The sequence below is a fragment of the Scleropages formosus genome, chromosome 23, assembly GCF_900964775.1.
Source record: "Scleropages formosus chromosome 23, fSclFor1.1, whole genome shotgun sequence".
NCBI lineage: Eukaryota > Metazoa > Chordata > Actinopteri > Osteoglossiformes > Osteoglossidae > Scleropages > Scleropages formosus.
In genome coordinates, this window is record NC_041828.1 from 9,721,141 (window position 1) to 9,748,600 (window position 27,460).

Sequence of the window (27,460 nt, forward strand, 5' to 3'; positions counted from 1 at the left end):
TCCAGGTGACAGTGTGTCCCGCCTCTGAGCCCCGGCGCGTCCGCCGCTTCAGCACCATGGACAGCCGTCGGGTCGCCGGACTCCCGCAGCGACCTGCCAAGGGGGACACGCGGCTACTCACAGCGACGGAGGTGGGAGCGCAGAGCAGCTGCAAACACCGCGGCAGGTGGCGCAGTCATTCGAGGCTGGAAAACACGTGGGGGGAAAATCCACCCGTGCTGATGTTGCTTTGATGAAGGTATTTACCGCGAAGCGGTGCGGTACCGAAACCGTGCTGTATACAGGGGTAAACGGTTATGAAGCCAATTGTCTACCACTGGAGGTGGTCTTTGGTAAAAGAGTCCGCCAAATAAGGGTTAATAATGATATAGCTGGTAAAGATCGAGGGGACATTAGACTCGTGGACACTTCTCTTGTTATGTCTCATCAGTTCGGGTAAGTAGAGGTATAAAAGGGCTTCACGGACGTACACCTGGCTGGTGCGAGAGGACGTGGGTTCGATCCGGCTCGGTCTGTGTGGAGCTTGCATGTTATCCCCTTGTGGTGCTCTGGTTTCCTCCCATACGCCAAAGACATGCTGTTCAGGTTCACACAGAGAGAATGTGTTCCGCTGACGTATGGATGAGTGACCCAGTGTAAGTAGTGTATCTAGCAGTGTAAGTCACCACGGTGAATAAGGTGTGTGGGCTCATAACACTACGTAGGGCTCATTGGAAGTCGCTTTGGAGAAAAGCGCCAGCTAAATAAATAAATGTAAATGTAAACGCGATGAACGCAGCAGGGCTGAAGCGTGGAAACAGTTAAGGGTGTTACATAACCCAGCCAGGAGCGCCTTAGTCATATTCCCCGTCATACGGAGCGGAGTCACTGCGATGCTGATGCTGCTGATGCTGCTGATGATGCTGATGCTGCTGATGCTGTTCTGGTGACTCCGCCGCTGTCTCTGCTGTCGGCTGCGCGGGGATTCGGACCCTTCCCTCCTCACAGCTTTCCTTTCCATGCTTGTTTGGCTCCAGAAGTGAACAGCACATCGAAGGGCATCTTCCACTGAGGGGAACCCATAGCGAGGACTTCCAAACGGTTCACCTTAAGGCAAGTGTTTTTCTAACCATTTATTTCTTCATAATTGGACAGGTTGCGCGCGGGGATACAGAGCGTAACATAGCAACGGAGACGGACTACAGCTCTAACACTTCCACGCAACCGAGTGGAAACGGATCAGGGATCACGGTCCCCGGGAACACCCTGCTCTGTCTTTCCTCCTCGAGGAAAACAAACATATTTATATGCATTTTTTGGTAATTCCTCTATGACGCCTATTTGATATTTTCGGAAAGTGGCGCAAGCGTATCAATACGACTATTACTAGTAATGCAATATGCATTTGATTTTACACAATTAATATTATTTACTTGCAATATATGCACTGGACACTGTAAACTCGCTCGAGAAGAACAATATTTACAAATTACAGGTTTCAAATGAGAGCTTTAAGGGACCAGGACTGAGCTGTGGAATCAGAAATTAAATATTTTGCTGTACAAAAACGGTATGAAATGAACTGGTCGTAAATGTTTAATATCGCGGTTCGTTGCAAGGAGGTGTGCTAAAATTTAAAATCACTATGAAACGACATATTCCTCAGTTTGGGCTGTGCTTTGTTGTTATTCTTTGGTAGGAAAACACACCCGACTTTCAGCGTTGATCATAAAAGCATTTTATGATGAAGAACATACGGTACAGAATTTACTACATCTGGCTGAGGGTGTGAGGGAATGTAATGAAACTAGTGGATTGCCACGCCTGACAGCTGATGATAAAATAAAGCATAATCTTCCAGCTCGCTTAACATAAAAGAAATGTCACTCTTCTGTCATCATTTTCAAATGAGCAATTCAGGGAGATGCTGCAATTTGGCTGGGTTTCCTTCAAGAGCCATCGCTTGATAAATCAACAAGTGTTTGGGGAGAGGAGAAGGATTTCGGTGGGATTCCTCTAAGGACCGAGAGCAGGTGCTCTGTGCATTGTGCCACATCTGACTGCCGCCACGTCCTGGGCACAGACCAAGGCGCACAAACACAGGCAGGGCAGCCTGCTTGTCCAGGAAGGGTCAGCGCTCTCTGCCATCACGTGATCGCACGTGTCCGGAGGGTGGGGTCGCCGCCCGCTGAGACATGCAAGCTGAAGGCTGGCTGCCCTGAAGCTGAGCTTCCTGCTGCCGTGCCTGGGCTTACATGTCACTGGGGAGATGAACTCCTGCACAGCTCAAACAAATGCCCCAGAGGCACATTTCCTTCGCAGTGTCATCACTGCTGCTCTGGCTGCTACAGCGCAATACACACCTCTTGAAATATCGACTTGGACAAACCAAATAATACCTCTGTGGACACCAATGTCAACAGAAGTAACCGTTGCTGGGAAACGCACAAGCTAACAGCGCAGGCAACTACAGAGTAGCTCGCAGAGTCGTTTTTTTCCTTCGGCTGCATCTGCTGTGATCGAGTGAATTTCACTGTGCTCGTATGATTTTGTGGCTGCGCTTCCCGAAGCACCGTCGCCGTTACTGTACGTGGCGGCAGATACGAGGTGCACCCAGACCATCTCTGTGCACGGTGCAGCGCCCCATTATGAGCCTGGCACGGCGTGTTCCATTGGGTGGCACCGACAAGCCGAGAAGGGGAGTGCCCTTTATTTCCATAACGTGCAGAGAATCGGAGGGAGGCCTCCACGTGCAATTGGCTCAGCCTCTAAGTGCTGGACATGCAGCACTTGTCTCTGTTGCTAGGTCTGTTGCCAAGCACGGTTTGGCAGCTCTCAGAGCTCTGGATGAAAGCTCTCCAAATCAGGTAGCAACAACAAAATCCCTCATGTTGAAATAAAAGTATTCTGGGTGAGGTCGTTTTGTTTTATGTGCTATATATAGACCCTTTCAAGCTGTTTGACGCTGTATTTAAATCTTTGTAATACTAAAAAAAAAAAAAAAAAGGAAAAATGAAAAGGGCATGGTGCCGCTGTTGAAAACGCGAGACGAGGAGAGCTCTGCAGAAATTGCTATTAAAATTCAACATCAAAAAATGGACGTGAGAGGGTGCAGTTGCATTTAGTGCGTCAGGTTTGACAGCTCAAGAAGGCATTTGAAAGAACCCAGTGTAGTGAGATCCAGCTCAGTTCTGTCAAGATTCAAGAGAAATCATGCATTTTATTTCTGCTCATTTTTACTGCGTAAAAAATAATACATATACAATAAACCTGACTCGCTATGAGTTTTAAAGGTGCTGAAATTTCTGATATATTTTATTATGCATTGAGAAGAAAGACTCATTGGTTTGAAATCTAAATCTAAAATAAAACATGCCTGTGTTTAAAGAAGTGGCAAGTGGACTTGATGCTGAGCACAACCCAGACACACTTCTGCCAAAAAGGAAGGTAAGTCTAATTATAGTGGCAGAGAAAAAAACTGATTTTGAAAGGATGAAAATTTGGGGAACTGCCTACACTCCGTTAATTCTTGGGCACTTTGTTGTTCCTCGTGGAAATATGCAAAAATATTTACAATCTTTACAATTTGTACAATTTGTAGTTTGCGTGACACCAAAATACTGGGGTAGAATATTAAAATCAAGCCAACGTTACAGTTACATAATGACTGTTCTTCACACCTATACACTTGCACAGACAGCAGACCAGACATCGGTTGTTTCACACTGATAGTGATACCACCCAAACACTGATCTCCTTCACATATCATAATGGAAATTCAAACTGAAAATTCTGTGCCTTCCTGTCTCTATTCTGGATTTGGCAAAAATCAAGTTCAGATTTACAGAAAGACTGCAGTGAGAGCAGCAACTTTAAGTTCCCCTTGCTCTCCTGAACCTCACATGAACGTGCTTATTATCAGCCAGCTGTGTGTGTGTGAAAGGTGGAAGCTCCAGAGACACAAAGCTTCTTCTAGTTCTTGGCCTCACACACAGTCACAAAGAAGCAAGATTTCCGTCGAGAAGAAACTCTGCTTTTACATCTCATCTGTATTTAAAAAGAAAAGAAAAAAACTGTCGACGTCAGTGGAAATATGTACGAGGCAGCAAGTGCTGAAACATAAAATCCTACCTATTAAAAAATGAAAATAAGCAAGGATAACAAATCGTGCCTTAGCCTCACTTCTACTAGATATTCCAGAATCTGCTATTGGCTATTTTTATGTTCATTATTTAGTTTGTCTTTTCAAGCTTTAGCACAGTATGATGGATGATAATTGCGCAAAACCTATCATCATGTTCTATGAAATATGATGCGACTCGATATATGATTTGATATGGTGCGGTGTGATATGCTGTAACCGGATACACTACGATATACTGCGATATCATGTGTGCGATGTGATTTCGATGCTGTGTGATGTGACACGTGATACCTTGTACGTACAGTATTAGTATAGTGATGTGACACGACGCGACACATGATGGTACGATGACATACAGACATTCGATATGTCGAGACAGATGTTTGATTTGAGAGTAATTATGTTGTGATGGGATCTGATGATACGGGATGTGATTCGATATAACGAGATGCGAGACGCTTTGACGCGTGATGTGACATGATGCGACACGCTCAGCTGTGACACGCGGCTGTGTCACCCGGGCGAGCCGCGCTCGCGCGCCCTGCCACGTGTCCGCGGAGCACAGCGCCGCAGCAGCAGCAGCTCGAGCTCGTGTCTCTGTCCTGGCAGGTTGACAGCGCGAGGCGCCACTCCAGCGGAATGGGGCCGGTCGGAGGGCACGAGGAGCCCGTCACTGCTTCCTCTCCTCGGGACACGGTTTGTCGCCCCTCTCCCCCCCCCCCGGTCTTCACAGCCTGCCTCTCCCAAAGCACTTTTCCCCTATTTTTTGCACTGCCCTCCTTTGATTACATTCTGTATTTTCGTTGTGACGGCGGCGCTGGCAGAAGATTTGAACCCTGAAAGTTAGAAAACGTTCCATTCCGTTTTTTTTTTTTTTTTTTTTCCCCGTTTATTTAGACGTAATGGCGCTGATGTCTGCGGCGTGAGTCGCGCCCATCTGTTACAAGAGAGTGATCATACGTAGGCTAGCCGCGCTTGGCCGTGAGCTGTGCACGCCGCGCGCCGCAGCCTGCTTTTAGGGAGACGTAAAGAAAAGAGGGCTCGAGCTCCAGCACACACACACACACACACACACACACACACACACAGCGCGTGCATTTTCCACCGCGAGCCGTGCGCGCGCCGCCAGCGCCGCCAGCGCCGCCGATGGCCGCGTAACCGTTCTTCTTCCCGTGGTTGTGGGCCGCTTCTCAGGAGGAGGGACGGGCCCGACGCAAGGAGCGCAAGGAGCTCAAGGAGGGCAAGGAGGGCTCCCGCAGCCGCATCCCGCGCCTGGTGCCCCGGCCTCAGAGCCCCGGGCAGCCGGACTCGCAGAGCCCTTCCTCCGAGGAAGAGGAGGCGAGGGATCGCGCGCTCAGCTCGGAGTCGGAGCGCTCCAGGAGAGCCGTGAGCAGCGCCAGCGTGTGTTCAGGTACCGCGTCGTACGTGCGCTCGAACGCTTCCGCACGAGACACATTTAATTATTGTACGGACTACTCTGCGCTGCTGAGCGTATCTGATAAAAGTTGCTTTTTGGCTACATGTGTATCTTTGGGTGTGCTTTCATGTGGGGCACAGGTTGTGCTGCGGCAGCCCCCCCATCCCATGCCATCATCATGCCCATGGCATCAGCTGTACCCCCTTCCACCTAATTCCTCACCCCGTTTGCCAGACTCTTGTTACTTTTTACACCTACAGGCTGGAAAATCGTAGCCAGAGTCATAACTGCAGAAGCACCTTCATGACGGCTGAAGTACATACCACAGTATAAACAGTATTTACATGTCAATACTGTGAGATAGAGTTTGGCTTCTGAGCTCTGATGCTATTTTAATTGTAACTGTACTTACATCTTTCCTCATATCACTTCCAGGCTTTGTATATTTCAGTTTTAGACAACTGGTCCTTTTACTGGAATATTCTCTGCAGTTCTGGAAGCAGTGGGTTGTGTGTCAGCACTGCTATCTTACAAGGTCCCCTTTTTACAGTTTCCAAACCTTTTCCACGGGTTAAATCCCACTCCTGCTGTTGTACCCCGATAAAGGTACTTACCCTGAATTGATACCACAAGAACACCCTACTGTATGAACAGGGAAATCATTGTAAAGTACTCTAACATTCTCTGTTGGCTTGGATGAATTGTTAGATTAGTAATGTTTAATATTAATACTTCATAATGCATTAGCAGTGGTTTTCTGGACACAGGATTTTAAACACCTTTTTCACAAACGTATGGTAAACTTATTCCTTATAATGTTGTATTAGTGCGATCCTCTATAGATTCTGCTAATATCCTCTCACGGCTTTCTTCTGTCCAGATGACACTGGTTGCCCCAGCAGTCAGACGACCTCCCCTTCCAAGACCCCTTCGGGCTCAGAGGGCAGTTCTCTGGGGTCCCCCTCACCCAACAAGCGTAAGGGGAAGGCGAAAAGGGTCCGGGTTAACACGATGGCGGAGCGGAACGCACCCTCAGGAAGGCTGCAGAAAGAGCCGAGGTCCTTTTCAGATCCGAGAGGTTGGGCTCAGTCTTATTCTTGTTTAACTGGAGAACTGGGCATGTGAAGCAGCTACACGCAGCAGTCATTTCTTAACACATGCATGTCCATTTCAAAGTTTCGTAAACAGATTTGTTTTATTCAATACTTATTTCCCTTAGTTGCCTAGAAATCATAGAAGTTAAGGGCTTGTGCCTTAACTGTTTCACATCCAAGTCCCAGGAAGGATTCTGCTGTTGTTCTGGATTTTTACCTGAATTTCTTAAATTTCAGCTGTATAGCATTTGGATGAAATCTCCTGGTAATTAAAATAAATATAATGGTTAAGGGGATAATTATGGAAACAGCCCTAATCAATGAAAAACTGAGAAGTGCAATCACCATTGAAATGTTTTTTAATGAAGCAGCACTTCACTTGTCAATGTAGATGGCATGCCTCTTGTGCGATTAAGTACAGCGTCATCTTTGTTTCACCATGATGAATATCATCTGTTGACAATTCAAGATTGGCACTGGCAGAAATTTTTATTATTTTGCACACTGAACTGCTAAAAGGGCTTTGTAGTTTATCATTAATCTAGAAGACTGGTTTTGAGCTAACTGAAGTCTTGCAGGAAAAAAAGGTGTTAATGAGATGGGGGGGTCCAATTCATGCAATTGTCACAATTTATTTGCTGCACCGGGGGTGTGGTGGTGTGGTGGCATGGTGGCACGGTGGCACGGTGGGTTGGACCTGGTCCTGTTCTCCAGTGGGTCTAGGGTTCAAGTCCCCCTGGGGGTGCCTTGCGAGGGACTGGTATCCTGTCCTGGGTGTGTCCCCTCCCCCTCCGGCCTTACGCCTTGTGTTCCCAGGTTAGGCTCTGGTTCCGTGTGACCCCCATATGAGAGAAGCAGGTCAGAAAGTGTGTGTGTATTTGCTGCATATGGGTGGGTTGTTTTAGTTGTCACATTTTCCAGAGTTGAGAAGTCACTATTTTCACTGTTTACTTTGTGATTCAGCACATGTTCTGAAAGAGCACACTAATATGTTTATTTCCAATGGAAAATGTCACTCTTGTAAGTTTTGCATTAAGTTGTTTACAACTTGTAATTTGAGGAATTTAATTTTGCAATGGCTTGTTAAGGCATTGCTTGGTAAAGAAAAATACACACACACACACACACTTTCAGAACCGCTTGTCCCATACGGGGTCACGGGAACCGGAGCCTACCCGGCAACACAGGGCGTAAGGCCAGAGGGGGAGGGGACACACCCAGGACGGGACGCCAGTCCGTCGCAAGGCCCCCCAAGCGGGACTGGAACCCCAGACCCACCGGAGAGCAGGACTGCGGTCCAACCCACTGCGCCACCGCACCCCTCCTAAAGAAAAATAAAATTATTAAAAAAAAATTATGTGCTGTGTTTTTAATTTTTTTAGCTCTTTGCAATTTTAATTTGACAGCTGGGCTTGTTGCATAACTAAAGAAACACAACTTTATTACAACATAATGAAATTAATTGTTTTCAAAAGGAAACTTAGGCTCCTTGTTTACATCAATGTAAAAAATATCCGCATTATTAGGTTAATATTATGCCAAATTCTTTGGATTATTTATTTTAGGTTGTGTTGGATTTCCATAGCTGTTCTTAAAGACACTAATATTGGATTGAACAGTAGTGTATAGATAGATGATGGCTGATAGAGGTCAAATGGCTTGTATGGTTACCTGAATATATCAGTAATTTTCAGATGACACACTTTCCTAAAAGGGGTCTAACCTGCAGCATTTCTTTCCTTTAAATATCTCCAAGTGAGGAGAGTGACTATAATTTTGTAGGTGTGTCATAGTACTCTAGTTGCCATACGGGAAGATGACCAATTCAAGCTAGAACAGGTGGGGAAAGTTGCCAGGTGACAGGGAAGAGATTTTGTGGGATGTGCAGACTCCTCAGTTTCCGACTCCCCTCTTTTTTCACCCTGCTGCAGGCAGCGAAGCAGCAGACCTCAGTTCCTCCAGTAGTCCTGGCAGCCTCCGAGGATCCTTGACCACCAGCTCCAATGGGAGAAAAGTCTCCTACTCACGCAGGTGCTGTGGGTTCAGGGCTCAGTGATGTAGGGGAAGGGTTTTACTCCATCTCATTGAAACTTTTAGAATACTCTCACCATAATTCTTTGTCTCTGAGGTCATGATGACAATCTGATGTGTTCTTCAGAAAATACTAAGGAAGGCTTTCTAGAAAAGAGGTTCTGCCGCTTGTGAAATGGGTGGGGGGCGATGCCTTGACAGTCCCTTCTGTCAACAGCCGGGGTTCCCACAACCAAGGCAAGGGTGGTCTCTTGGTGCACAAGACTCCATTGGGCGCCAGTTTGGCAAGAGACACAGAGCGAGTCTCCCCTCAGTTCAGGACCTCCCCTCATGGCCGCTCCTCAAATAGTAGCAGCAGCAACAGTAGCCCAACCACCAGGTATGGCATGAATAGTGGGTGTGGCCTTGTAGACTGTGTACAATTATGGCTCCCTGGCCAATATTCTTAGGGTGATCTGTTTTTTTTAAAATGAGCTCTGGATTTGACAGAGGCCATGTTAGTTTCTTCCCAGAAACCCTTGTTTTGTTTAGATCTATTTTTGTGCCTGCTGGTCCATTTAAGATTGCAGTTGATGTATTTCATTGGCCATGTCTACATTAGTGTGTTTGGCTGTCTTTCAGGAGGTCAAACATGGCCCGGTTCTCCTGCAGTGACAACTATGGAGTGAAGGCACCGAACCCGGAGCAGTATCTAACCCCCTTGCAGCAGAAGGAGGTTACCATCAGACACTTGAAAACAAAGCTGAAGGACTCTGAGAGCAGAGTTCAAGAAAGGTGGTTTCTGTTCTGAGACATTCATGGAAATCCTAGAAGCTGGTGTGATTCCGATAGTATGTGCGAGTACTTGTCGGTTGCCAGGCTGTGGTATAACGCAAGCAGTGCACCTGGACCTAGAGTCTTTCTCTTTCTTTCAGGGAGCTGGAGATCGAGGAGCTGAAGGCACAGCTGGAGCGAATGCGGGAGGACTGGATCGAGGAAGAATGCCACCGGGTCGAGGCCCAGCTGGCCCTGAAGGAGGCACGCAAAGAGATCAAGCAACTGCGCGAGGTAGTGGAGACCATGAAGAATAGCCTGACGGAGAAGGATAAGGGTATCCAGAAGTACTTCACGGACATCAACATCCAAAACAGGAAGTTGGAGTCTCTACTGCACAGCATGGAGCTGGCCCAGAGTGACTGCCTTCAGGATGAGTCCACCTTGGATTTCGTGTGCAACTCCCCCACCAGATCCCTGGCCAAGCTGGAGGGTGGACTGGCACTGGAAGATCAGGCAGCTGAGGAAATGGCAGATAGCGGCCTGCTGATTAATGATGAGATGGCCAACCAGACGGACATTTTTGAGAAAGTCCTAATGTCCACTGCCATCATTTCTGCCAAGAACTTGAGGCCAGGGTCAGAAAAGCCCATCCCGTTTCAGGATGAACGCAAGAAAACTCTGCAGCCTTGCGTTGGTGCGCCCCTGGGTCCGCGTCAGGGTAACATGGGTGAGAAGGCTGTCCAGACAGATTCCACCAGCACCTACGATGTGGAAGATCTCTTCTGCCACCTCCTGAAAATGCATGCTGAAGGATTGCTCCCAGATTCTGTCTTTAAGGGAATGAACACCACCCAGCTGCTACACCTGACTGCCAGCGATCCCGTTACTGCTGTCCCGCCGACTCCCGAGAAATCGATGGATTCTGGTTTGTGCTCGGAGCCAGCCGATGCCCCGTGCTCCGAGGGGGAGCCGGACAGCACGGTCACGCCTGAGATTGGCTCACGAGACGAGCGCAACCCCGACTTGATCTGCAGCATCCCGGTGGGGCTTTTGGCCAAGCAGGAGTCCGGCCTGGTGTTGGAAGAGCAAACACCGGGTTTGATGGCAGGGGAGCAAGGCAAGCCGCAGCCTCTACGTCTGGTGAATAAGCACTACTGGAGCAGAAGCTTCCTGGTGGATCTGGTTGCTTTGGCTGCCCCAGCCCTACCCACAGTGGCCTGGCTGTACGCCACGCACCAGAGAAAGGGGGCACCCGTGTACAACATCGGCACTCTGATCCGAGGCTGCTGCATCGTGGGCCTGCACACCCTTCGCCACATCTCCTTGGGGCCGAACACGTAATGGCTCCGCGCGCTTGCACAAACGCAAAGTGATGAGCTCTTCATCAGCGATGTTTTGGTGTTTTTATTCCCCGCCGTCCATTCTCTCCATACCATCCTACCGCTACATAATTTGCACTGCGCACAGTTAGGCGAGATGAAACCCAAACTATTCCTTGTGACTTGCACTCTGGTAGGAAAGATCATAAGGTCTGGATTTATTTTAGTGCGGTTTGTGTGTTAACGAAGAAATCGATAAATATTGTGTTGTTGGCTATTTCCACATTTATAAGCCAAAGCTTGATGTGACTAGTTTTTATTTTTGCTTGTCGGGGCTTGTTCGTATGTTTCTATGGAAGAGTTAACGTACGCGTGACGCCTATCGTATCTGACGTATGTGCAGTACTGTTTAAATGTCTTCACCCATTAAAGCATGATTCTCAGCACTTGTGTTAAACAGATGTATCAGTCTAAGTAGGGTCCACTGCCAATCTCAGCTGCTGCAGCCCACCTGTTGTAGGATCCCACCCATTTACAGGACTGTCAACTCAGTCATGCAGGCTTGACTTCAACCTTCCATTTATTACAATATTAAAAATGGTCCTAAACTATCAGAATAATCCGTTTTTTTAAATAAACTAATCAAACTGTGGGAATGGTTTTTGAAATGTGCTGAGGTGACATGAATATTCATGTGGCCTAATACTGGGCCAAATAAACCTGGCAATAAAAGTAAATGGGTCAGGGTAAAAAAGCAGGACACACACCAGCTCTGTGCAGGGAGGGTGTCGCTCAGACAACTGCACCTCAGTGCTCTTGTGACACTGGAATTTGTTCAGCTGAGAGCCTTTGTCGCAGATGTGAGGAGGCTACGTTGTTCAAAGAGTAAAATGAACACCGCAGTGGCACTTAAAGCACCGCTTCTTAACGTGGGGTCTCCGAGGTATCCGTAAAGTGCAGCTTTGCTTTGAAAACACCAGCTGAACGAAAGTTAAAAATTTTACACTGCTTTTACTATGTAATAAATGTTTGCGAAGGTGATCAAATTTGAGTGCAGTATTTTCTGTGAATTTATTAACATTTTTCCAGGAAGGATCCTTAGCTTTCATCTGATTCCTACAAGGGTTTGTGTGCTAGAAAAGGTTAAGAGCCTCTGACTTATAGGGAAAGACCCAAGTATTTAAATTAAAAGTATATATACATTTTATGAGTTTCATTACTTATTCCACACTGAGTTCCACCGCCATGTTCTCGGTGTACAAACATGGAAAAACTGCATCTTATTGGCAGCAAGGAAGAAACTGCACCCTTTCAGAAGAAACAGCACTCGCATCTGAAATGATTTAATAGTGGATGTAGAAGTCACACTCCATTCTCATTTCATTATATTTGAAATTTCCTTAAACCTAAAATACTAAAGGAAAGCAAACATTTTCCCCACTCTACATCCTAAATAATGATGTTTTGCACATCAAAATGTGACTTAAAATTCCTGCATGCTAATACTGTATATCACTGTCACTAACCCTTCTTTCTAGTTACGTGGCAACATTTCTTACTGGTGGAAAATAAGTTATAACTTTTTATTTTGGCTCCATTAATGGATACGTGACACCAATAAATAACTCCAGATTTATTGCCTTGGCTTCCAACTGCCAGGATGAATGAGGAATGTGCAAAAAAAAAAAAAAAAAAAAATCTTTTAGGACACAAGCATCCAAAACGTGCATTAACTCATACTATGTTAAAGGTAATAAACTTTGCTATTTTACCTTTTACAGCAAAAAAAAAAAAAAAAAAAAAAACAAAGTAAAGAAACAAAAGAAGAAGGCATGACCAAAATAATGCAATTCAAAGCTTCTCCTGTGCCTTCAGATGACTTAAAAGCGCACCACCTATCCAGCATACCCCCCTTTCAAAGTCAACATCCAAACAAGTGAGGTCACAGAAGCAAAACACAGTGCCTTGCAGCTAAAAACTCTTTCAGAGAAATTTACCATTATTAAAGAACGTGGCTGCCGGCCAAGAGCCTTTTTCAACTCCACGGTAATATGGTAATTTCTTAAAAATTAACTTCACTGATGCAGGCGTGCCTTCAATTCCTAGCAGCACGTCTCACAGCTTCCATTTGACTCACGTTTCCATGGCAACATGCACACACTCCTAATGTGCTCAAGTCCACAGGCCTGACCACTTCCTGCTTTGTTTTTCCATAAAAACCCATCTTGACGTTCCACAGTGACTGTAACGGGGGGGGGGGGGGTGAATACTGTGCAGCCCATGTGATCCCTGCACTATTCGAAAAGTATAAATACTTGAGCTGAAATATTTATGGCTTTAACTGCATTTTAAAAGTCCTGCAGAAAACCTCACATAGAAAATACAGTGTTTGGTAGTCGGCGACCTGGTTTAAATATGATCTTAAGCATAAAGCTTTCCCGAAACCCAGATCGCTCCAGCAGGGTTTTAACACAGTCATCTCCTTGGCCAGGACGCAGCCAGGATGTCCGTTTTTACTGATCCTCTACGGGACTCCTGAGAAGTGAAATGTGCACACACAACCATTACCATCATGAGACAAATGAAGAGGAACAAAACAATGTGTAAAAGCACCAAAAATAGAGGAATTAACACAAAAAACGTCTGAAGTGAACGTCAGGGTGGACGCAAGGCAATTCCCTGTGCTCTTTAAGTCCATAAATATGCAGTTTTTATGGGTCCATTTGGGAAAACACTTAGGCTGATTCCTGAAAACGGCAGCAGGAGAAAAACAAGTCCCCTGACACCCTGCTGACGCAGACACCGGCTTCCCACAGGCCTCAGAGACAACACGGTAACCAAGCAATGGCTTTTTAAAAAAAAAAAAAAAAAAAAGTGGCTTTGATGGAGGATGTTGCTCTGCAGAAGATAAGACCTGATGTGGTGGAACCCACTGCGCCCCAATGGGGGTGCTCTGTCTGTCTGTCTGTCTGTGTTAGGAAAGCTTCACTGCGATTTTCTGCTCCTTTTTCACCAGTCTTTGGGCCTCCTTCTCCATCTTCCTCCTCTGTTGTTCCAGGGCCCTCCTTTCCCTCTCCGCCAGCTTCTGCTGCCTGCCCAACAGAAGAACACATGCTGTTCAGACCCTGACGCCGGCCCTAGTCAGCGAAGTGTTTCTTCCGGTGGAACACACACATCGCATTCGCAAGTGCCACTATAGCTATTCTACACACGGATATGGTGACCAGGGTGGTGCGTGTAACAATGAACACAGCACTGATGAGCCCACACACAGTGTAACATGCCCAGTCAGCTGTGCAATCCAGGGATTAAAAAAAAAAAAAATCCACCTATGTAGCACGTGGCCACCCCCCTCTCCCCGATGCCCAGCCTAACCTAAAAGAAAGTCATGAAGACCCTGGCATCAATGCCCTCTTGTCCCAGCGAACCAGTACAGCTGTCCCACCCTTAACCCTCATAGGTCCAAATTAATACTGGCAGCTAGAAAAATAATTACCAAGCGATGCTAATTTCCAACGTCGGCCTGGAAAAGGGTTAAAGTGACACACCAAGTAAAAAAGACCTTTGAAAAACAAAACTGGGCAGACTTTAGTTTTCAGTTCAAATACTTCCAAGTGAATGAGTACACTTGCTGGAAACTAGTTTAGCTTGTTTTTAAACCGGTAATAGGGTTGTAACCCAATACTTCTGCAGCAGGTCCCAGTGATATAGGATACTTGTGGGTTGCTTTGCTTTCAATCTTCTGCCCAGCACATCCCACACAAATATTAGCCAGGATCCCAACGTGCTGTCTGACTTTTTACTTGTACTCTATGTAAAACTGACTAATTGAATGAGCTGGATTCCCACAAGTGTCAGACAGGGAGGTTCACAGTTCACCCTTAGAAAAGGTACCGCTCAGTAGCAAAACCTCTCCACGTCTGTGTGTTTGCGCTGGATGACAGAGGAGAGACAGGTGATGGGTTTGAAGGACAATGGAGACCACACCTGAGCACTTCCTCTGCTTCCCAGGCGGCATCTGACTCGTCCTCCCAGGCGCTCGTCTCCTCCTGCCAAGTGTCCATGTCACCCAGCTCAGCCTGCAGGAGATGGGGACAAGGCACCATATCAATGGTGAAAATACAGGTGGTCCCCGATTTCTGATGGTTTGACTTACGATTTATTCGAGTTTACGGCGATGAGCTGGCGATAGACATTCAGTAGAAATCGTACTTCGAATTTTGATTTTTTCCCAGGCAACTGATATGCGGAGCGATACTCTCTCGAGCGGGGGGCGCAGCGGCGCCGTGGGTTGGACCGGGTCCTACTCTCCGGTGGGTCCGGGGTTGGAGTCCCACTTGGGGTGCCTTGTGACGGACTGGCGTCCCGTCCTGGGTGTGTTCCCTCCCCCTCCAGCCTTTCGCCCTGTGTTGCCGAGTTAGGCTCCGGCTCCCTGCGACCCCGTATGGGACAAGCAGTTCAGACGATATGTGTGTGTGTGTGTGTGTGTGTGTGTACTCTCTCGCGATGCTGGGGAGCAGCGATCCGCATCTCCCAGTCTGTCATGCTGAGGTGTGTATTAGGTGTATTAAATGCATTTTCGACTTACGATATTTTCGACATCTGATGGGTTTTGCGGAACGTAACCCCACCGTAAATTGGGGACCACCTGTACATCTTTATGCACCCATCACTGCATTTATTTTTATACAGCATTTGATTTACTGAAGCTTTAAACCAGTAATACAATGGAGCCTCAAAGCTTCCACGGCCGTTGATACGGCAACAATATTACTATTATTATTATTACTATTATTATTATTTAGCCGACCTTTCGTCCAAGGTGACTTGCAGCGTTAGACAATCAACTTAAAAATTATTTACACCTTTACACAGTAGGGTTTCCTTACTGTATCAAGTACCTTGAGCCGGGATACTACAGCAGGAGCAGAATTTCAACTTGGAACATCAGATGACAAGCCGACGGCCCTAAGCACTTCACCACCCACTGTCCCACAACCAGAAAGAGGTCGACTTCAGTAACGCAGACACATGTACGAGGAGTGCGGCGCACCGATGGCTGGATGAAGGGCATGTCCTGTGTGACTGCCAGCCGGCTCGAGAACCCAGTCTTCCCATCCGTCACAGAGAAACTCAGCGGCTCCCTCTTCTTCAGGACAATCTGCAGGAGGAAGTCATGGCTGGAGTTACGGGCACCGAGGAAGGGCAAACGTGCCTCAGCCCAGGGTTCAAATGTACCTTCTGCGTTTTGAGGATGGTGGGGGCCATATCTTTGAAGTAGTCGGGCTCCTCCTCCGGCACCTCATTAGCCTGGGGGGTCAGAGTGCCGTTGCCACCCTCAATCTTGATGCTGGTTGGGGTGTCATCATCCCAGGAGCTCCACTGCTCAATCTCTGGCTGGGAACAGAGAGACAAACATACAACCTGACTGACTAGTGAATGACCAGTTAAACCACAGAACACTGATGAGACCAGTAGGAGTGTAACCCTTCCTAATCGGTAAAGTATTTGCAATATCATAAACAAGGTTATGATGTATCTGAATCATGTATGTCATGAAAACAGAAAGGCCAAAAAAAAAAAAAAAAACACTCATATATGGGAATGTCGGCAGCGTGCGATCAGAGAGCTAGGCTTAAAAAATACCTGCTGTAGCTGGCCGTAGGACCTGCGACTTGCTAAAAAAGAACAATAGCAGGGAAGAATGCTCTTCGCTCAGCTCAGTATCTCTCATCATTGATTCCACGCAGACACAAACTCCATTCCCAGTGTAATGTCAGATCACCACATGGCACACACTGTGTGTATGTGAATAAATTAACGTGTAGGGTAAACACTGAACAGATGCGCAAGGTGTCGATGCAGGACGAGAGGAGAAGAGGAACAACCAGTTTGTTTTACACTGCATTTATTCATTTAGCGGATGCTTTTCTCCAAAGCGACTTGCAATGTTAAGATATATATTTTTCTTTTTAACAATTATTCACCCATTTATGACGCTGGGTAATTTTACTGGAGCAACTTTAACATAAGTACCTTGCTCAAGGGTACGAGAGCCAGAGGTGAGCTTTGAACCTGCGGCCTTTGGGTCCAAAGGCAGCAGCTGTAAGCACTATGCCACCAGCTGTCTCATATTTAATTCCAACAGAGAGACAAGGCAACACGAATGTAATCTCCGTGAATGAATTTGCGCGTCGAAATAAATACACGTGCAGCGAAATGTGCGAGGATTGACACGCTGCCTTTCCACACCGATCAAGGCAGAGGACCAAAGCAGCTGTCAATCATTCACATTCAATGCCCGTTGTTCATGGCTCCACCGACCTGTTTGGGCACCGAGGAGAAATCCACGGTCGTAGGCAGAGTGATCTGATCGCCGCTGAGCTTCCGTAACCTTCCAGACCTGGTGAAAGAAAACCAGGAATCGAGACAAATAAAGCGAGGCAGATAGTGAAACGCTGCACTTACCGCAAGATGAACGCTGCCATTGCATAATTTAAGACAAAAACACATGAATCCAATAAAGGTTAATCTTAAATAAGAGATGGTCTCATAAAGCTGAAAAACCACAAACGGTGCGGATAACGTAAAGAATTTAAAATAAACAATGGGTGGATTCATTTCCCATAGTACGGCCGATGCGTCTAAAATGACATATTTGTCCATTTCTAACCGGACCTCCCAGGAGGAGCTCCTACCTGCATATTAAGCGTCTGAAGAAGGACAGCAGGGAGGCCAGACATGTACAGATCTTGAAAAGGCGAAACTGGGAGATGGCCATGGTGGGTCATACACCTGTGCAGGGGGAAGTACTGCTGAAGGACCACTTTTGCAATTAAAGTGTCATTTCTTTCTTTAGTTGACACTTTTCTCCAAAATGACACGTTAGAGCATTTTTACAGCAGGGCCATTTTTACCGTATCGGTTCAGGGTAAATACCTTGACCAAAGGCACTACAGCAGGAGTGGGTTTCGAACCTGGGTGTTTTGATCGCAAGCGCAGACGGCTCTAACCACTACTAACCCTGGAGAACAAACCTAAATGTTAATGTTATAATGTGACACCTGTGTCCAAGGGTGACGCTTTCAGTGACATTCGCACTTATATAGCTGGGTGACTTAAACAGTGTCAATTCAAGAAGTACCGCAATCAGAGCACGACGGCAGAAGTGGGATTCGAACGAGCGACCTAGAGGTTACAAGGCGACAACCCTAAACCCTACTGTACCTACAAACATGACAAGTGTCTGATGCGAGACTGCAGTGTAGTCATAGTCTGACAGTGGCAAAGCATGGCCAGTTGGTGGCGTAGTGCTTGAGGACGCAGCAGCCAGTTGTTGTACAACCGAACCGGTACTGTCTGCAGCTCCTACGTCTCCTGTCCTGATCAGCGTTTGCCCTCAATATTTAGCGCTAATGAGAAACGTGCAGTGCAGTGCAGTGACACCTACACTCACTGACCGGAGCGGACAACACAAGACAAGTCGGGCAGGCGGGTGGCGGTGGGTCTCCTTCTCCACGACGAGGCTCGAACTACTAGCAGCGCACGAGCAGCGATGCTCGGGACTGGGGCTCCGCAGCGGGCAACGCACGCCGGCGCAGCGCGCGCACACCGCCACCGAGGCTGTGTTCGGCTACCATCCCCCCCCCAGCGCGTCGCTACGTCTCAGATCACGGGCCGGATCCGCAGCAATACGCGGCTTCCATCTTTCTTCCGACAGCGGCTTCCCCTCCCCCCTTTTCGTTCGTGCCGAAACCGCGGCGGCGTCGCGCGCTGCCGCCACCTGCCGCACGGGAGGGTCACGCGACCGCCGTCGTGGCCGCTCAACGTATGTGACGTCATGCGCTCCGCTTCACGGGTATCGCTTCAATTTACTTAACAAAAAAATTCGCCAACAAATTACGAATTAAACGATTCAGATTTAATCGACAAGCTCTTCTCGCTTGGAAGATATGTCACTGCCATAATTTTTCCAACCATAAAGCTATGAAATAACTCTTATATGCAGGGGAGAATAAATAAGTCAGAGGATCATGGTACTACTATCAGAATGCAAATGGTACCGTTTCTCTAAGAGCCACAAAGATTATTATCACCTATGAACAGCTAATGCCATGGACTTGGACAGTTTCCTTGTCCTGTTTCAGGAATATTATGGCCTTTTAATTCTGTTGTACTTGTGCTGATTCAACTAGAGTCGTTGGATGCAGGATGAAATCAACATCGTTCAAACAGCTGCTGGCTTTGATGGAACTGATCTAAGAGGTAACAGGCAAAGTGTGGAAAAGGTAAGGAAATAAATTGATACTAACAAAACATGACATTTAAGAAGAATCCCATAAATATTGTTGAACACTTTTTGAAATTTCTGTTTAGCTGACAAAAAAATTAGAAGGCATTATTTTGAAACCCAGTTTATTCATCTTTCAGAATTTTTTTTAAATAACATGCATTTTTGATTGACAGGGAATAATAAAGCATACAATCACAATAAAGCAATTAAGTTTATTTTCTAAAGTTATATCTGAAAAAAAAAGCCAGCCCAATTAATAATCATTAGCTCTCCAATAAACTGTACAGACATTAAAATCTGTAAGAATATATTGAAAAAAAATTAAAATAAGTCTTCTGTTCTTATTGTTTTTTAAGAAAAATCTGTTATCTCTTCAACGATTAATCAATGGTAGTTGCACACAGTTATGAGAATTCTTACACTGCATTGTAAGTAAAGAAGTTTAAAAAATATGGAAGTGTAAATAAGAAGAGAGTGCTCGGTGTCACCGCTGTGCTGGAGCTTGTGGTGCTTAGTGATTGGTTCCCTGTGGTGGTGATGTTGGACAGCTGGCTGAGAGCAGTCACTGCTGTAGTCATACTGCTGGAAGTAGTATTGCTAGTATTGGTGCCATTAGCTGTGGGGCTTATTGAGACACTGGCTGCATTCACGGTGAAAGATCTAGACTGAACATTCACTGCATTCAGATTAAAGGCCATTCTCATATTGGTGCCTAAAACAGGAAAAGACAGAAACATTCGGATAGCTGGTTAGCCTTGGTCAAACTGCAGACGCTGCAATAAACTGAAAATAAAACTGTCCACACTCAAAACTGCCATATATGTTATTACCCCCATCCAAATTATAGTAATAATAATAAGATTTATTCATTCATTTAACTGATGATTTTCTTCAGCGCAATTTACAATGTTAGGTTTGTATACTAAGATACAATTATTTAAAGCAGGGTGATTTTTTTTATGCTTGAGCAGTGCAGGCTCAGTAGCATGTTTAGGGGTCCCGTAAATCTAAATCCAAATCTAAATGTAATTCCCTAATCTAAATCCCCGATGCAGTCTGAAATGCTTTTAGGAAATTTAGGAAAAGTATACTGTCAGTCTAAATGTGATGAAATAACCTTAAAAAAGACTGAAGGAAAGTTTTAGGAGAGAGACGACTGAAGCACGTACCAGTGGCATTTATATAAAGGTCAGTGTAGTTAGCCCAACAGCTGTCGAAGGGTATAGTTGTGTTCCCAACAAGTCCTGACATGCTGTTATTGTTGGTGTCTTTCAGTATTGCTGTAAGTGTGAGAGATGTGACTCCGACAGACACACAGCTTCCCTTCAGAGGAGAACAGATGGTAATTAAGACATTGTGGGGCATTACAAGACACAGGTTAACACAGAACATGTTTTTCGTCAGCCTCTGAGTATTTAGTGTTACCACTGTTGTACAAAATTCCTGTACATAGTTTCGTCGGAGGGCAAACTCATGTGATAGTTACTACGTGGAAAGACGCATGGATACAGGAGAGAATGGGACACAAACAACCAACGGAGATGGCTGTTCTCACCTGACCATCAACAGCCATGATACTGGGCTGCTGGACAAGGGGTCCTCCAAACTCGGTTGCCATGGGCTCCACCACAACCACCAACGTGGACACGGTGGACACAATGCTTACACTAGGATCCTGTCTGGTCACTGGTGCATTGACCACCTGACACAATGGGAATTGTCAGCATCCAGCCCAAGTCTTAACATCTTAACATTTCTCCAAACAAAAAGAACAACCATGTAGAACAACAACCAGAGTACTATAGGAGCAAGGATATGGGAGAAATCTAAAATACGCATTACATTTACTAGATGTCTAGCATGTACCAAAGGAAAGCCTTATGCAAAATTCAAAGAAGAGGTGTGCTCATAATCTTACTTCACTCCATTTGGGGTTAGAGGGTGGGGGGGTCGGGAGTGTGATCCCAACTGAGGACACAGTGAACCCAATAGACTGGCTCAGATTGCCAGACACAGCAGATTGGCCCAGATTGTCAGCAATGGCTGACAATGTGCTGAAGTTACTTTCCTCTGTAAAGTCAAAGAGAGATTATTGGTGTGCACTCTGAAGTGGTCAACCAGAATGAACAGCACTGATGAACAACAGGATGTTTAGAATCAGTGTAGCACATCTGGAATGTGCTGAGATACATTTTTGAGGCAAAGGGAACCACTGCCTTCAGAGATTTTTCAGCTGCAACCACTATGCTGTCTGTTTTGCTGGAATGTTGTGAGTAAGTGTGAGTGTTTGAGTGTCTGAGTAGTTGGACAGTGTAGAGACATTGATCTCTTTACCATATGTGCCATTGGTAGCTTGCTGCACAGGGGGATGGGCAATCTGCACCTCCACAGACAGGCCAATTGCCCGCCTCCGCCGTTGTCCTTCTCGTATCACCTTAGTGACCCGGATCATGTTAGCAGGGATCTTCAAGAACAGAGCCAGATTCCTCACTAAGTTGTCTGCAAAGAATTGTTCTGCAGTCATGGCTGGCAGCTGGAAGGCAATGAAGAGCAATGGGGAGGTACGGATTTCCACTGGGGTTGGGCCCCGTACCAGGACATTAAGCATTTTGTAGGTGCTATCAAAGTAGTTGGCTCCATCAGCAGCAGAGTCCAGGTGTGGGAGGAATTGTCCTGGGAAAAGATGAGGAACACGTGATTGGCTGCCTGATTTGTCATCCTCTTTCCTTACAAATGTAATAATGTTAACTCAAAACATTACTGCACATTTGGAAACCGCCTATATACAAACTGCAGAAGTGGTCTTTACCTTCAAAAGAGGGCTCCTGAAGAGTGTAGTCTGTTTTGTCACTGTTCCAAATTGCATTGGTTGGAGCAACCAAACTGTTGTTGACATAAACATCTAAACGTTGAGGGTTGGAATAAAATACAGCAACTCTGACAGCCTGTGGAAAACCAAGTACACTTTGCATATTAAAGCTGAAAAATTATGAAAACTATCTTTGAGTGTTTATGTAAAAATGCGAGTTTTCTTCCACCTTCATAATTTATTTTCACACACTTATGATCTATGGGTGTTAAATAAGACTATGTTAAACTTAAGGTGCTTATAGTTGAGGTAGACATATTGCCCTGACCATAAAACTTCCCATGTGATAGAATAAATGTAACTCTTGACATGGCAGCTGGGGCTGACCTTGGAGTTGTCTGCGTTAAGCAGCATCAGACGTAGCTTTTGAGGGCTGGTGCTGGTGAAGAAGATGTCAAAGGACTTGTTTGTGGCAATGATACTGTGGAATAGCGAGACCCTCCTCTGGCATGTGTACCCTGCACACCAGCCATGGTCCTGGGGACCTTTACCAAGATACAGCATAGGCAGGCAAACTTTAACATAGCTCCACTTCCTGATTAATACAGGTTTCACACAAGATGCCATTTCTGTAAACTAACTAGACGGCAACACATAACCTTTCTACAAGCTATAGAGAACAAGCTTTGTGTTTTTCAACATTTTTATTTTTTTACATATTAAATCTATGTTATTTAAGGTAGTATTTAATAGAACCTCATGATTATGGTTATGATTATAGAAATCTAATGGCTTAACAAATATCCTACACTTTTAACTATCCCAAATCTTTCTGTTTTTCTGCACTGCTCAACATGTGCACACTGCTCAACGTGTGTTGTACATTTTCCTTAACATCTCAAGCATTATGCTGCTCTGCACAGTTCAAGATGACAAAGTAGAATTCTAGTTTCAGTGCAATCGAGCCCCACCATTCAGCAAGTCCACATATCCGTCTCCCAGCAAAGCCACGGGCGACAGGCGTCTGGTCTCTGTGTCCGAGTCTAAGCTCTCAATTACAAGCATCTCATAGTTGAGGTGAAAGCACTTGTAGCTCTGCCAGGCAGCCATGTATGTGCAACTGGAGTCACGGATCACTCCTACAAAGATGGACCAACATGTCAATATAATGTGACTGGTGACCACAAAAAAGACATTCAACTTCAATCCTGGAGCACTGACCTAGTACCTTCTAGCTCTCCCTAAGAACTCAGAAAGGTACTTTTGGAGTTACCGAACGAAAGCCGAGTCAAGTAGTTCACTGCATGGCTGGAACAAAAATTTCCTAACTTTCCTGCATTCCTGTAAATTAATTACCATCGCTCAAAGGCACAAAGCTTCTAGAACAATGATTAAAGGAAAACATACCTTTGTTAGGTGCTATCTGGTTAACGGGGATGCGGCTTCCATTGAGGTACGTCAGCATGACTTTGGGAATCCGGTAGTCACCCAGTCCCCTGCGTTTATCCCCATTCCACTCAAACTCAGACTGTGGCACCACAGCTCCTACGCTGCCCAGGAATGATCCATCCAGATCTTTGAGAAGAGCTTTCTTCTTAGCATCACAGTCCATGTCCACACAGTCTGAAGGATTGACCAGCCTAAGACAGAAATACACCATAATTCAAATATTCTCCCACAGTCAGAAAATGCAGATTATGTTCCTCACAAATGGAACACTGTGGCTCATTCCTTACCTCACATCTGGTCTGTGGATGAACACCTTGGCATCCTCTGTACTGTTTGCTATTGTTATCCTCTCAACATGGACTGGGTGCTGCAGATCCTCATTGTTGGGATCAGTCATGAACATCACACTTATCTGTTTGGGGCAAATGTATCCAAATCCCACAAAGACTGTGTCTAGAAAAAACACACAGAAATTTCACCACCAGAACTTAATAGAGAAACCAGAGGATAACTTTCAGATTGCAGCAGACTCATAGAGAAAAAAACTCTTCAAAAAAGCAGTTAAAAAATAATTATTGTACTGGAGTGGTGGCTCAGCACCTTATAGCATAGAGAACAGAGTGAAAGAGGTAAGGACTCACCAGTCACTGTGAGAAGCCCACTGATTCCATTATAGCTCATTATCCCATTATGAGGCTTCTCAGGTGCATGATTGTGGTCCGATTCAAATGTTGGCCAGCAGATCCCACTCCTTCCACCTGTAAGGTAAACAAGCCACAATACCTCTGCTTTATCAAGACCTTTTAATTAAGAGAGGAAAGAAATATTCCATTATTCATACAGCCGAAAATGAAAATGATCTAAATTATTTTCATTCATTTAGCTGATACTTTTCTGTAAAGCAATTTACAATGTCAAGCCACCAACAGTTATTTACCACATTTATATACCTGGGCATTTTTTTACTGGAGAAATTCAGAGTAAGCACTTTGCTCAAGGATATTACAGCAGGTGGTGGGATTCAAACCTGTGACCTCCAAGTCGAAAAGAGATAGTGCTCACTACTATATTACCTGCTGTCCCTGACTATGATTTTGGTATAGAGAACAGGGTACCGTCAAGAGTTCTGGGGGCTCTGTGTTCGGAACTGAGGCGGATATTAGTATCACTGGATGAGAGCACTTCAGAGCAGTTCAGATTAGGGCTGGTTCCCACAATCAGTGCATCCTATGGACAGAAAGCAAGGATCAGCCTGGGTAATACATACACTATATACCCTTAGCCATTGGTCACACACCCTACAATGACTATGACGGTCTGTTCAAGAGACAGTAGCAGGAATGGTGCTTCTTACCTGAATGTGAACATGTTTGTTTGAGTATAGATGGTACACAGAAGGAGGAGAGTAAATGTAGGAGCTGATTCCCATCCCATTATCTACCAGAGTGATATTAGAGACCTCAACATTCATTGAAACCTGACAAAGGAAAAGACAATTACATTTAACCTTCCTATAAAATGTACCATAAAAATGTACAATTTCTTGTGTAAATACAAATATTCTTTTATAAACAGCTTATTATTCTGTATAATGGTAGTTTTGCATATCACGTGTTAATATTAAGATTCAACAGGCAATACATTTACATTTATTTATTTAGCAGACACTTTTCTCCTAAGTGACTTCCAGTGAACTCTATGTAGTGTTATCAGCCAATTCACTAAGTTGACTTACACTGCTAGATACACTACTTACAATGGGTCACTCATCCATACATCAATACAAGCACATATGCATTCAGTCAACCCTGAACAGCTGATTCCTGACAACACAATTTGTCGTTCACAGCAGTCATTCAACACAACAAAGTAAACACAGAAAAAAAACACTAATGGGAACATTTGATACTATTTTTATTATTCAATATTTTTTTTATGAATAATTAATTTATTGATGCTTTTCTTCAAAACCACTCCCTATGTTTTTCAGTTTTTAGAGCTAGGCAATTTTTACCAGAGACAGTTGATAGTTTCATGCTGAAGGGTAGTAAAGCATGATGTGTGATTTGAACCTATATCCTTCAAATACAAGGCAGCATTTATGCCTCTCATGGCATAATTTCTGTGAGTTATGTTAGATGAGAAAGACTGTTTCTGATTAGCAATTTTGTGGTAAAATTAAGATACAAAAAGGGTTCACATATTTTCAAGTAGCACTGTAACTGATTAACCTCATTATATGATGAATGTGTATTAAAAATTATGTTTTTCATCTGACACCTTTGACAACTTAAACAGAGTTGCCTAGTTTCCTTCCTAATGTTCAAGCCTGAGACATACTGCACCTGGAAATAAACGCCATAGTCAAAACTTCTCCAGATGTAAAATCCTTGAATGAGGGAACAGGTAGCAAGCCCATCCTTGTTCATATACACCCCATACAGTCCTCCATGGGCTTCGTTCGTGTGCCAATGTTCCGCTATATTTAACGTGCCTAAAAATACAACCTGCATGAGTGATTCTCATTGGAATGGCAATCAGATACGCATTTGATTTCTAGAGTTGTGCTTTTGTTTTTTATTTTACTTTATTACAAACATAATTTCAACTAGTAACATGTCTTTCTTCAACAAACTGCTTGATATGAATTAAGTTATCACCTGGACAAGGTTCTCCATTGATGCGGTACCCCACCCTCTCATAACCAGCCACAGTGTTGTCCTGCAGTATCACATTTCTCCCCTCATTCACCTGAACAGAAGGAATTGACAAAAAGACTGAAGTATAAGCATTATTTTAGTGCATGGTGGAGTACAGATAAAAACCACTGACTTAAGTTGTTCTGAACTGACCTCAATGGCAGCATTCCACTGGAAGTTGAATGCTTCCTCTCGGTCCTGATAGGCTCCGGGCCACACAGACAAAGTTACCAGGTTCCTCCGCACTTTGTTATTGTTACCCCACACTCGTATTCCTAACACCAGTGAAAAATACACATTCAGTAGAATCAAGGGTTCATACTTTTTGCTGTTACCATGCTTTTAAAACTCTATAAAGAGCCACTGGTATCTAATTGATCTGCTATTCAGTTATTGTGAAAAAAAGTCACTGTCTTCAGCTTTACCTTCTCCAACAGTAAAATAGATAACATTGTCGTCAATGTTCAGGCCATCCGTCCCAAAAACACCAATAGCAGGAGAGAAGCCTTGATGGAAAGAACATCCTTGGATGCAGGATTCGTTTACAGAGACCTTGGAGAAACAGAACAAAAGGAACGTATTGCTGCATGTTGTCAAGGAAACAGCAATGTGTTCTTTGTTTTCTTTGTAGGGAGTAAGATGATGGTGAGCTGTGGATTCACCTCCCCCAGGTTAAGGAAAGCCAGAGAGTAACGAGGATCACTGGGGTCTGGATAGCCATATTGTCCAGTGTGGTAAAACTCCACATTCCTGATCTGGGCTCTTCCTGAAGACAACCACAAGAAGAAATTGTCTTTCAAGTGGTGGGTTTCCATCAACAGGTTGAGAAATACATCCATGTGAATAGTTTCTCTGTTTTGAAGCCTTAAGTGATCAATTTTGTAATTGTATATGGCAATTTTTGGCTGTGTATGCAGTACACAATACCAGAATAACTGCTTTCATTACTACATCATTGAATTACAAGATCAGCTAAATAAACCGAGGATGATTATTCTGATTATAAACCAGCAAGACTTACCTCTGTAAATGGAGGAGCCAACCAGTACTCGTGCTCCAAAAGACTCCTTGTACCAGTCAGGATAGTCCTCTCCAATGATCTTAATGTTCCTGCTCAGCAGTCCAACATCTCCAGCTAGAGTGTAGCTCTTCTTAGTCCCAGAGACATTAAAGCTTTCCCCTGTTGGTCAGGAAAATGAATATTCAGGAGCCAATGCCACACATTTTAGAATTCCTGAATGAAACAATGGCTTAATAGAGCTATACTCAGTCTGTGGCAGACTGACCACTGTGGGTGTAAGAGAGGGACTGATTCAGTGTCAGGGTCAGGCCAGACGTGGAAACAGCTGTGATCATCCGGGTCTCTGTCTGCCATGGGTCATAGCCAGTGGTTGAGATGACAATTTCATCACCAACCTACAGCAAAAATAGCAGTGACTGGATTTAACAGGATCTTGACCCGGTGCTCTT

General features: G+C 45.0%; 3 protein-coding genes across 5 annotated transcripts in view; 1 reads left to right on the top strand and 2 right to left on the bottom strand.

Annotated features, from left to right (window-relative positions):
• The first annotated feature begins 942 nt into the window (after positions 1-942).
• On the top strand, positions 943-11,800 carry LOC108933298 (syntabulin-like). 2 transcript variants are annotated; one of them, XM_029248067.1, is made up of 8 exons: positions 943-1,092; positions 4,733-4,819; positions 5,318-5,534; positions 6,421-6,618; positions 8,566-8,665; positions 8,883-9,044; positions 9,287-9,439; positions 9,580-11,800. In XM_029248067.1, exons 2-8 carry the CDS (start codon positions 4,763-4,765, stop codon positions 10,760-10,762), a joined length of 2,070 nt encoding a protein of 689 aa, XP_029103900.1. In that variant the 5' UTR covers positions 943-1,092; positions 4,733-4,762; the 3' UTR covers positions 10,763-11,800. The 2 variants fall into 2 exon arrangements, with proteins under 2 accessions (XP_029103900.1, XP_029103899.1); XM_029248066.1 differs by lacking the exon at positions 943-1,092 and adding an exon at positions 4,339-4,417 and having other exon boundaries at positions 9,580-11,799.
• Positions 11,801-12,995: 1,195 nt separating this feature from the next.
• LOC108933351 (receptor-binding cancer antigen expressed on SiSo cells-like) lies at positions 12,996-18,470 on the bottom strand. 2 transcript variants are annotated; one of them, XM_018750325.2, is made up of 7 exons: positions 18,201-18,470; positions 17,439-17,535; positions 17,065-17,143; positions 15,979-16,137; positions 15,794-15,901; positions 14,728-14,819; positions 12,996-13,832 (listed from the first exon to the last, which is right to left on the bottom strand). In XM_018750325.2, exons 2-7 carry the CDS (start codon positions 17,519-17,521, stop codon positions 13,715-13,717), a joined length of 639 nt encoding a protein of 212 aa, XP_018605841.1. In that variant the 5' UTR covers positions 17,522-17,535; positions 18,201-18,470; the 3' UTR covers positions 12,996-13,714. The 2 variants fall into 2 exon arrangements, with proteins under 2 accessions (XP_018605841.1, XP_018605840.1); XM_018750324.2 differs by having other exon boundaries at positions 18,191-18,470.
• A 944-nt stretch (positions 18,471-19,414) lies between these two features.
• pkhd1l1.1 (PKHD1 like 1, tandem duplicate 1) overlaps positions 19,415-27,460 on the bottom strand; it is a 31,283-nt gene continuing 23,237 nt past the window's right edge. Inside the window, 20 exon segments of the mRNA XM_018750247.2 lie at positions 19,415-19,745; positions 20,203-20,356; positions 20,589-20,735; positions 20,952-21,103; positions 21,368-21,706; positions 21,843-21,978; positions 22,230-22,387; positions 22,814-22,981; positions 23,250-23,482; positions 23,579-23,744; positions 23,933-24,049; positions 24,407-24,518; positions 24,646-24,768; positions 25,637-25,785; positions 25,952-26,042; positions 26,144-26,265; positions 26,416-26,542; positions 26,653-26,756; positions 27,012-27,170; positions 27,277-27,406. Coding sequence (XP_018605763.2) covers positions 19,450-19,745; positions 20,203-20,356; positions 20,589-20,735; positions 20,952-21,103; positions 21,368-21,706; positions 21,843-21,978; positions 22,230-22,387; positions 22,814-22,981; positions 23,250-23,482; positions 23,579-23,744; positions 23,933-24,049; positions 24,407-24,518; positions 24,646-24,768; positions 25,637-25,785; positions 25,952-26,042; positions 26,144-26,265; positions 26,416-26,542; positions 26,653-26,756; positions 27,012-27,170; positions 27,277-27,406 — 3,183 coding nt within the window. The 3' untranslated portion in view covers positions 19,415-19,449.

Coding starts and splice junctions, on each gene's coding strand:
- LOC108933351 (XM_018750325.2), bottom strand. CDS start 17,521: ATGGCCATCTCCCAGTTTCGCCTTTTCAAGATCTGTACATGTCTGGCC. Junction 16,138..17,064: donor TCTCCTCGGTGCCCAAACAG/GTCGGTGGAGCC, acceptor CTCTGTTCCCAG/CCAGAGATTGAGCAGTGGAG. Junction 15,902..15,978: donor CCATCCTCAAAACGCAGAAG/GTACATTTGAAC, acceptor TTCCTCCTGCAG/ATTGTCCTGAAGAAGAGGGA.
- LOC108933298 (XM_029248067.1), top strand. CDS start 4,763: ATGGGGCCGGTCGGAGGGCACGAGGAGCCCGTCACTGCTTCCTCTCCT. Junction 6,619..8,565: donor GTCCTTTTCAGATCCGAGAG/GTTGGGCTCAGT, acceptor ACCCTGCTGCAG/GCAGCGAAGCAGCAGACCTC. Junction 9,440..9,579: donor GAGAGCAGAGTTCAAGAAAG/GTGGTTTCTGTT, acceptor TCTTTCTTTCAG/GGAGCTGGAGATCGAGGAGC.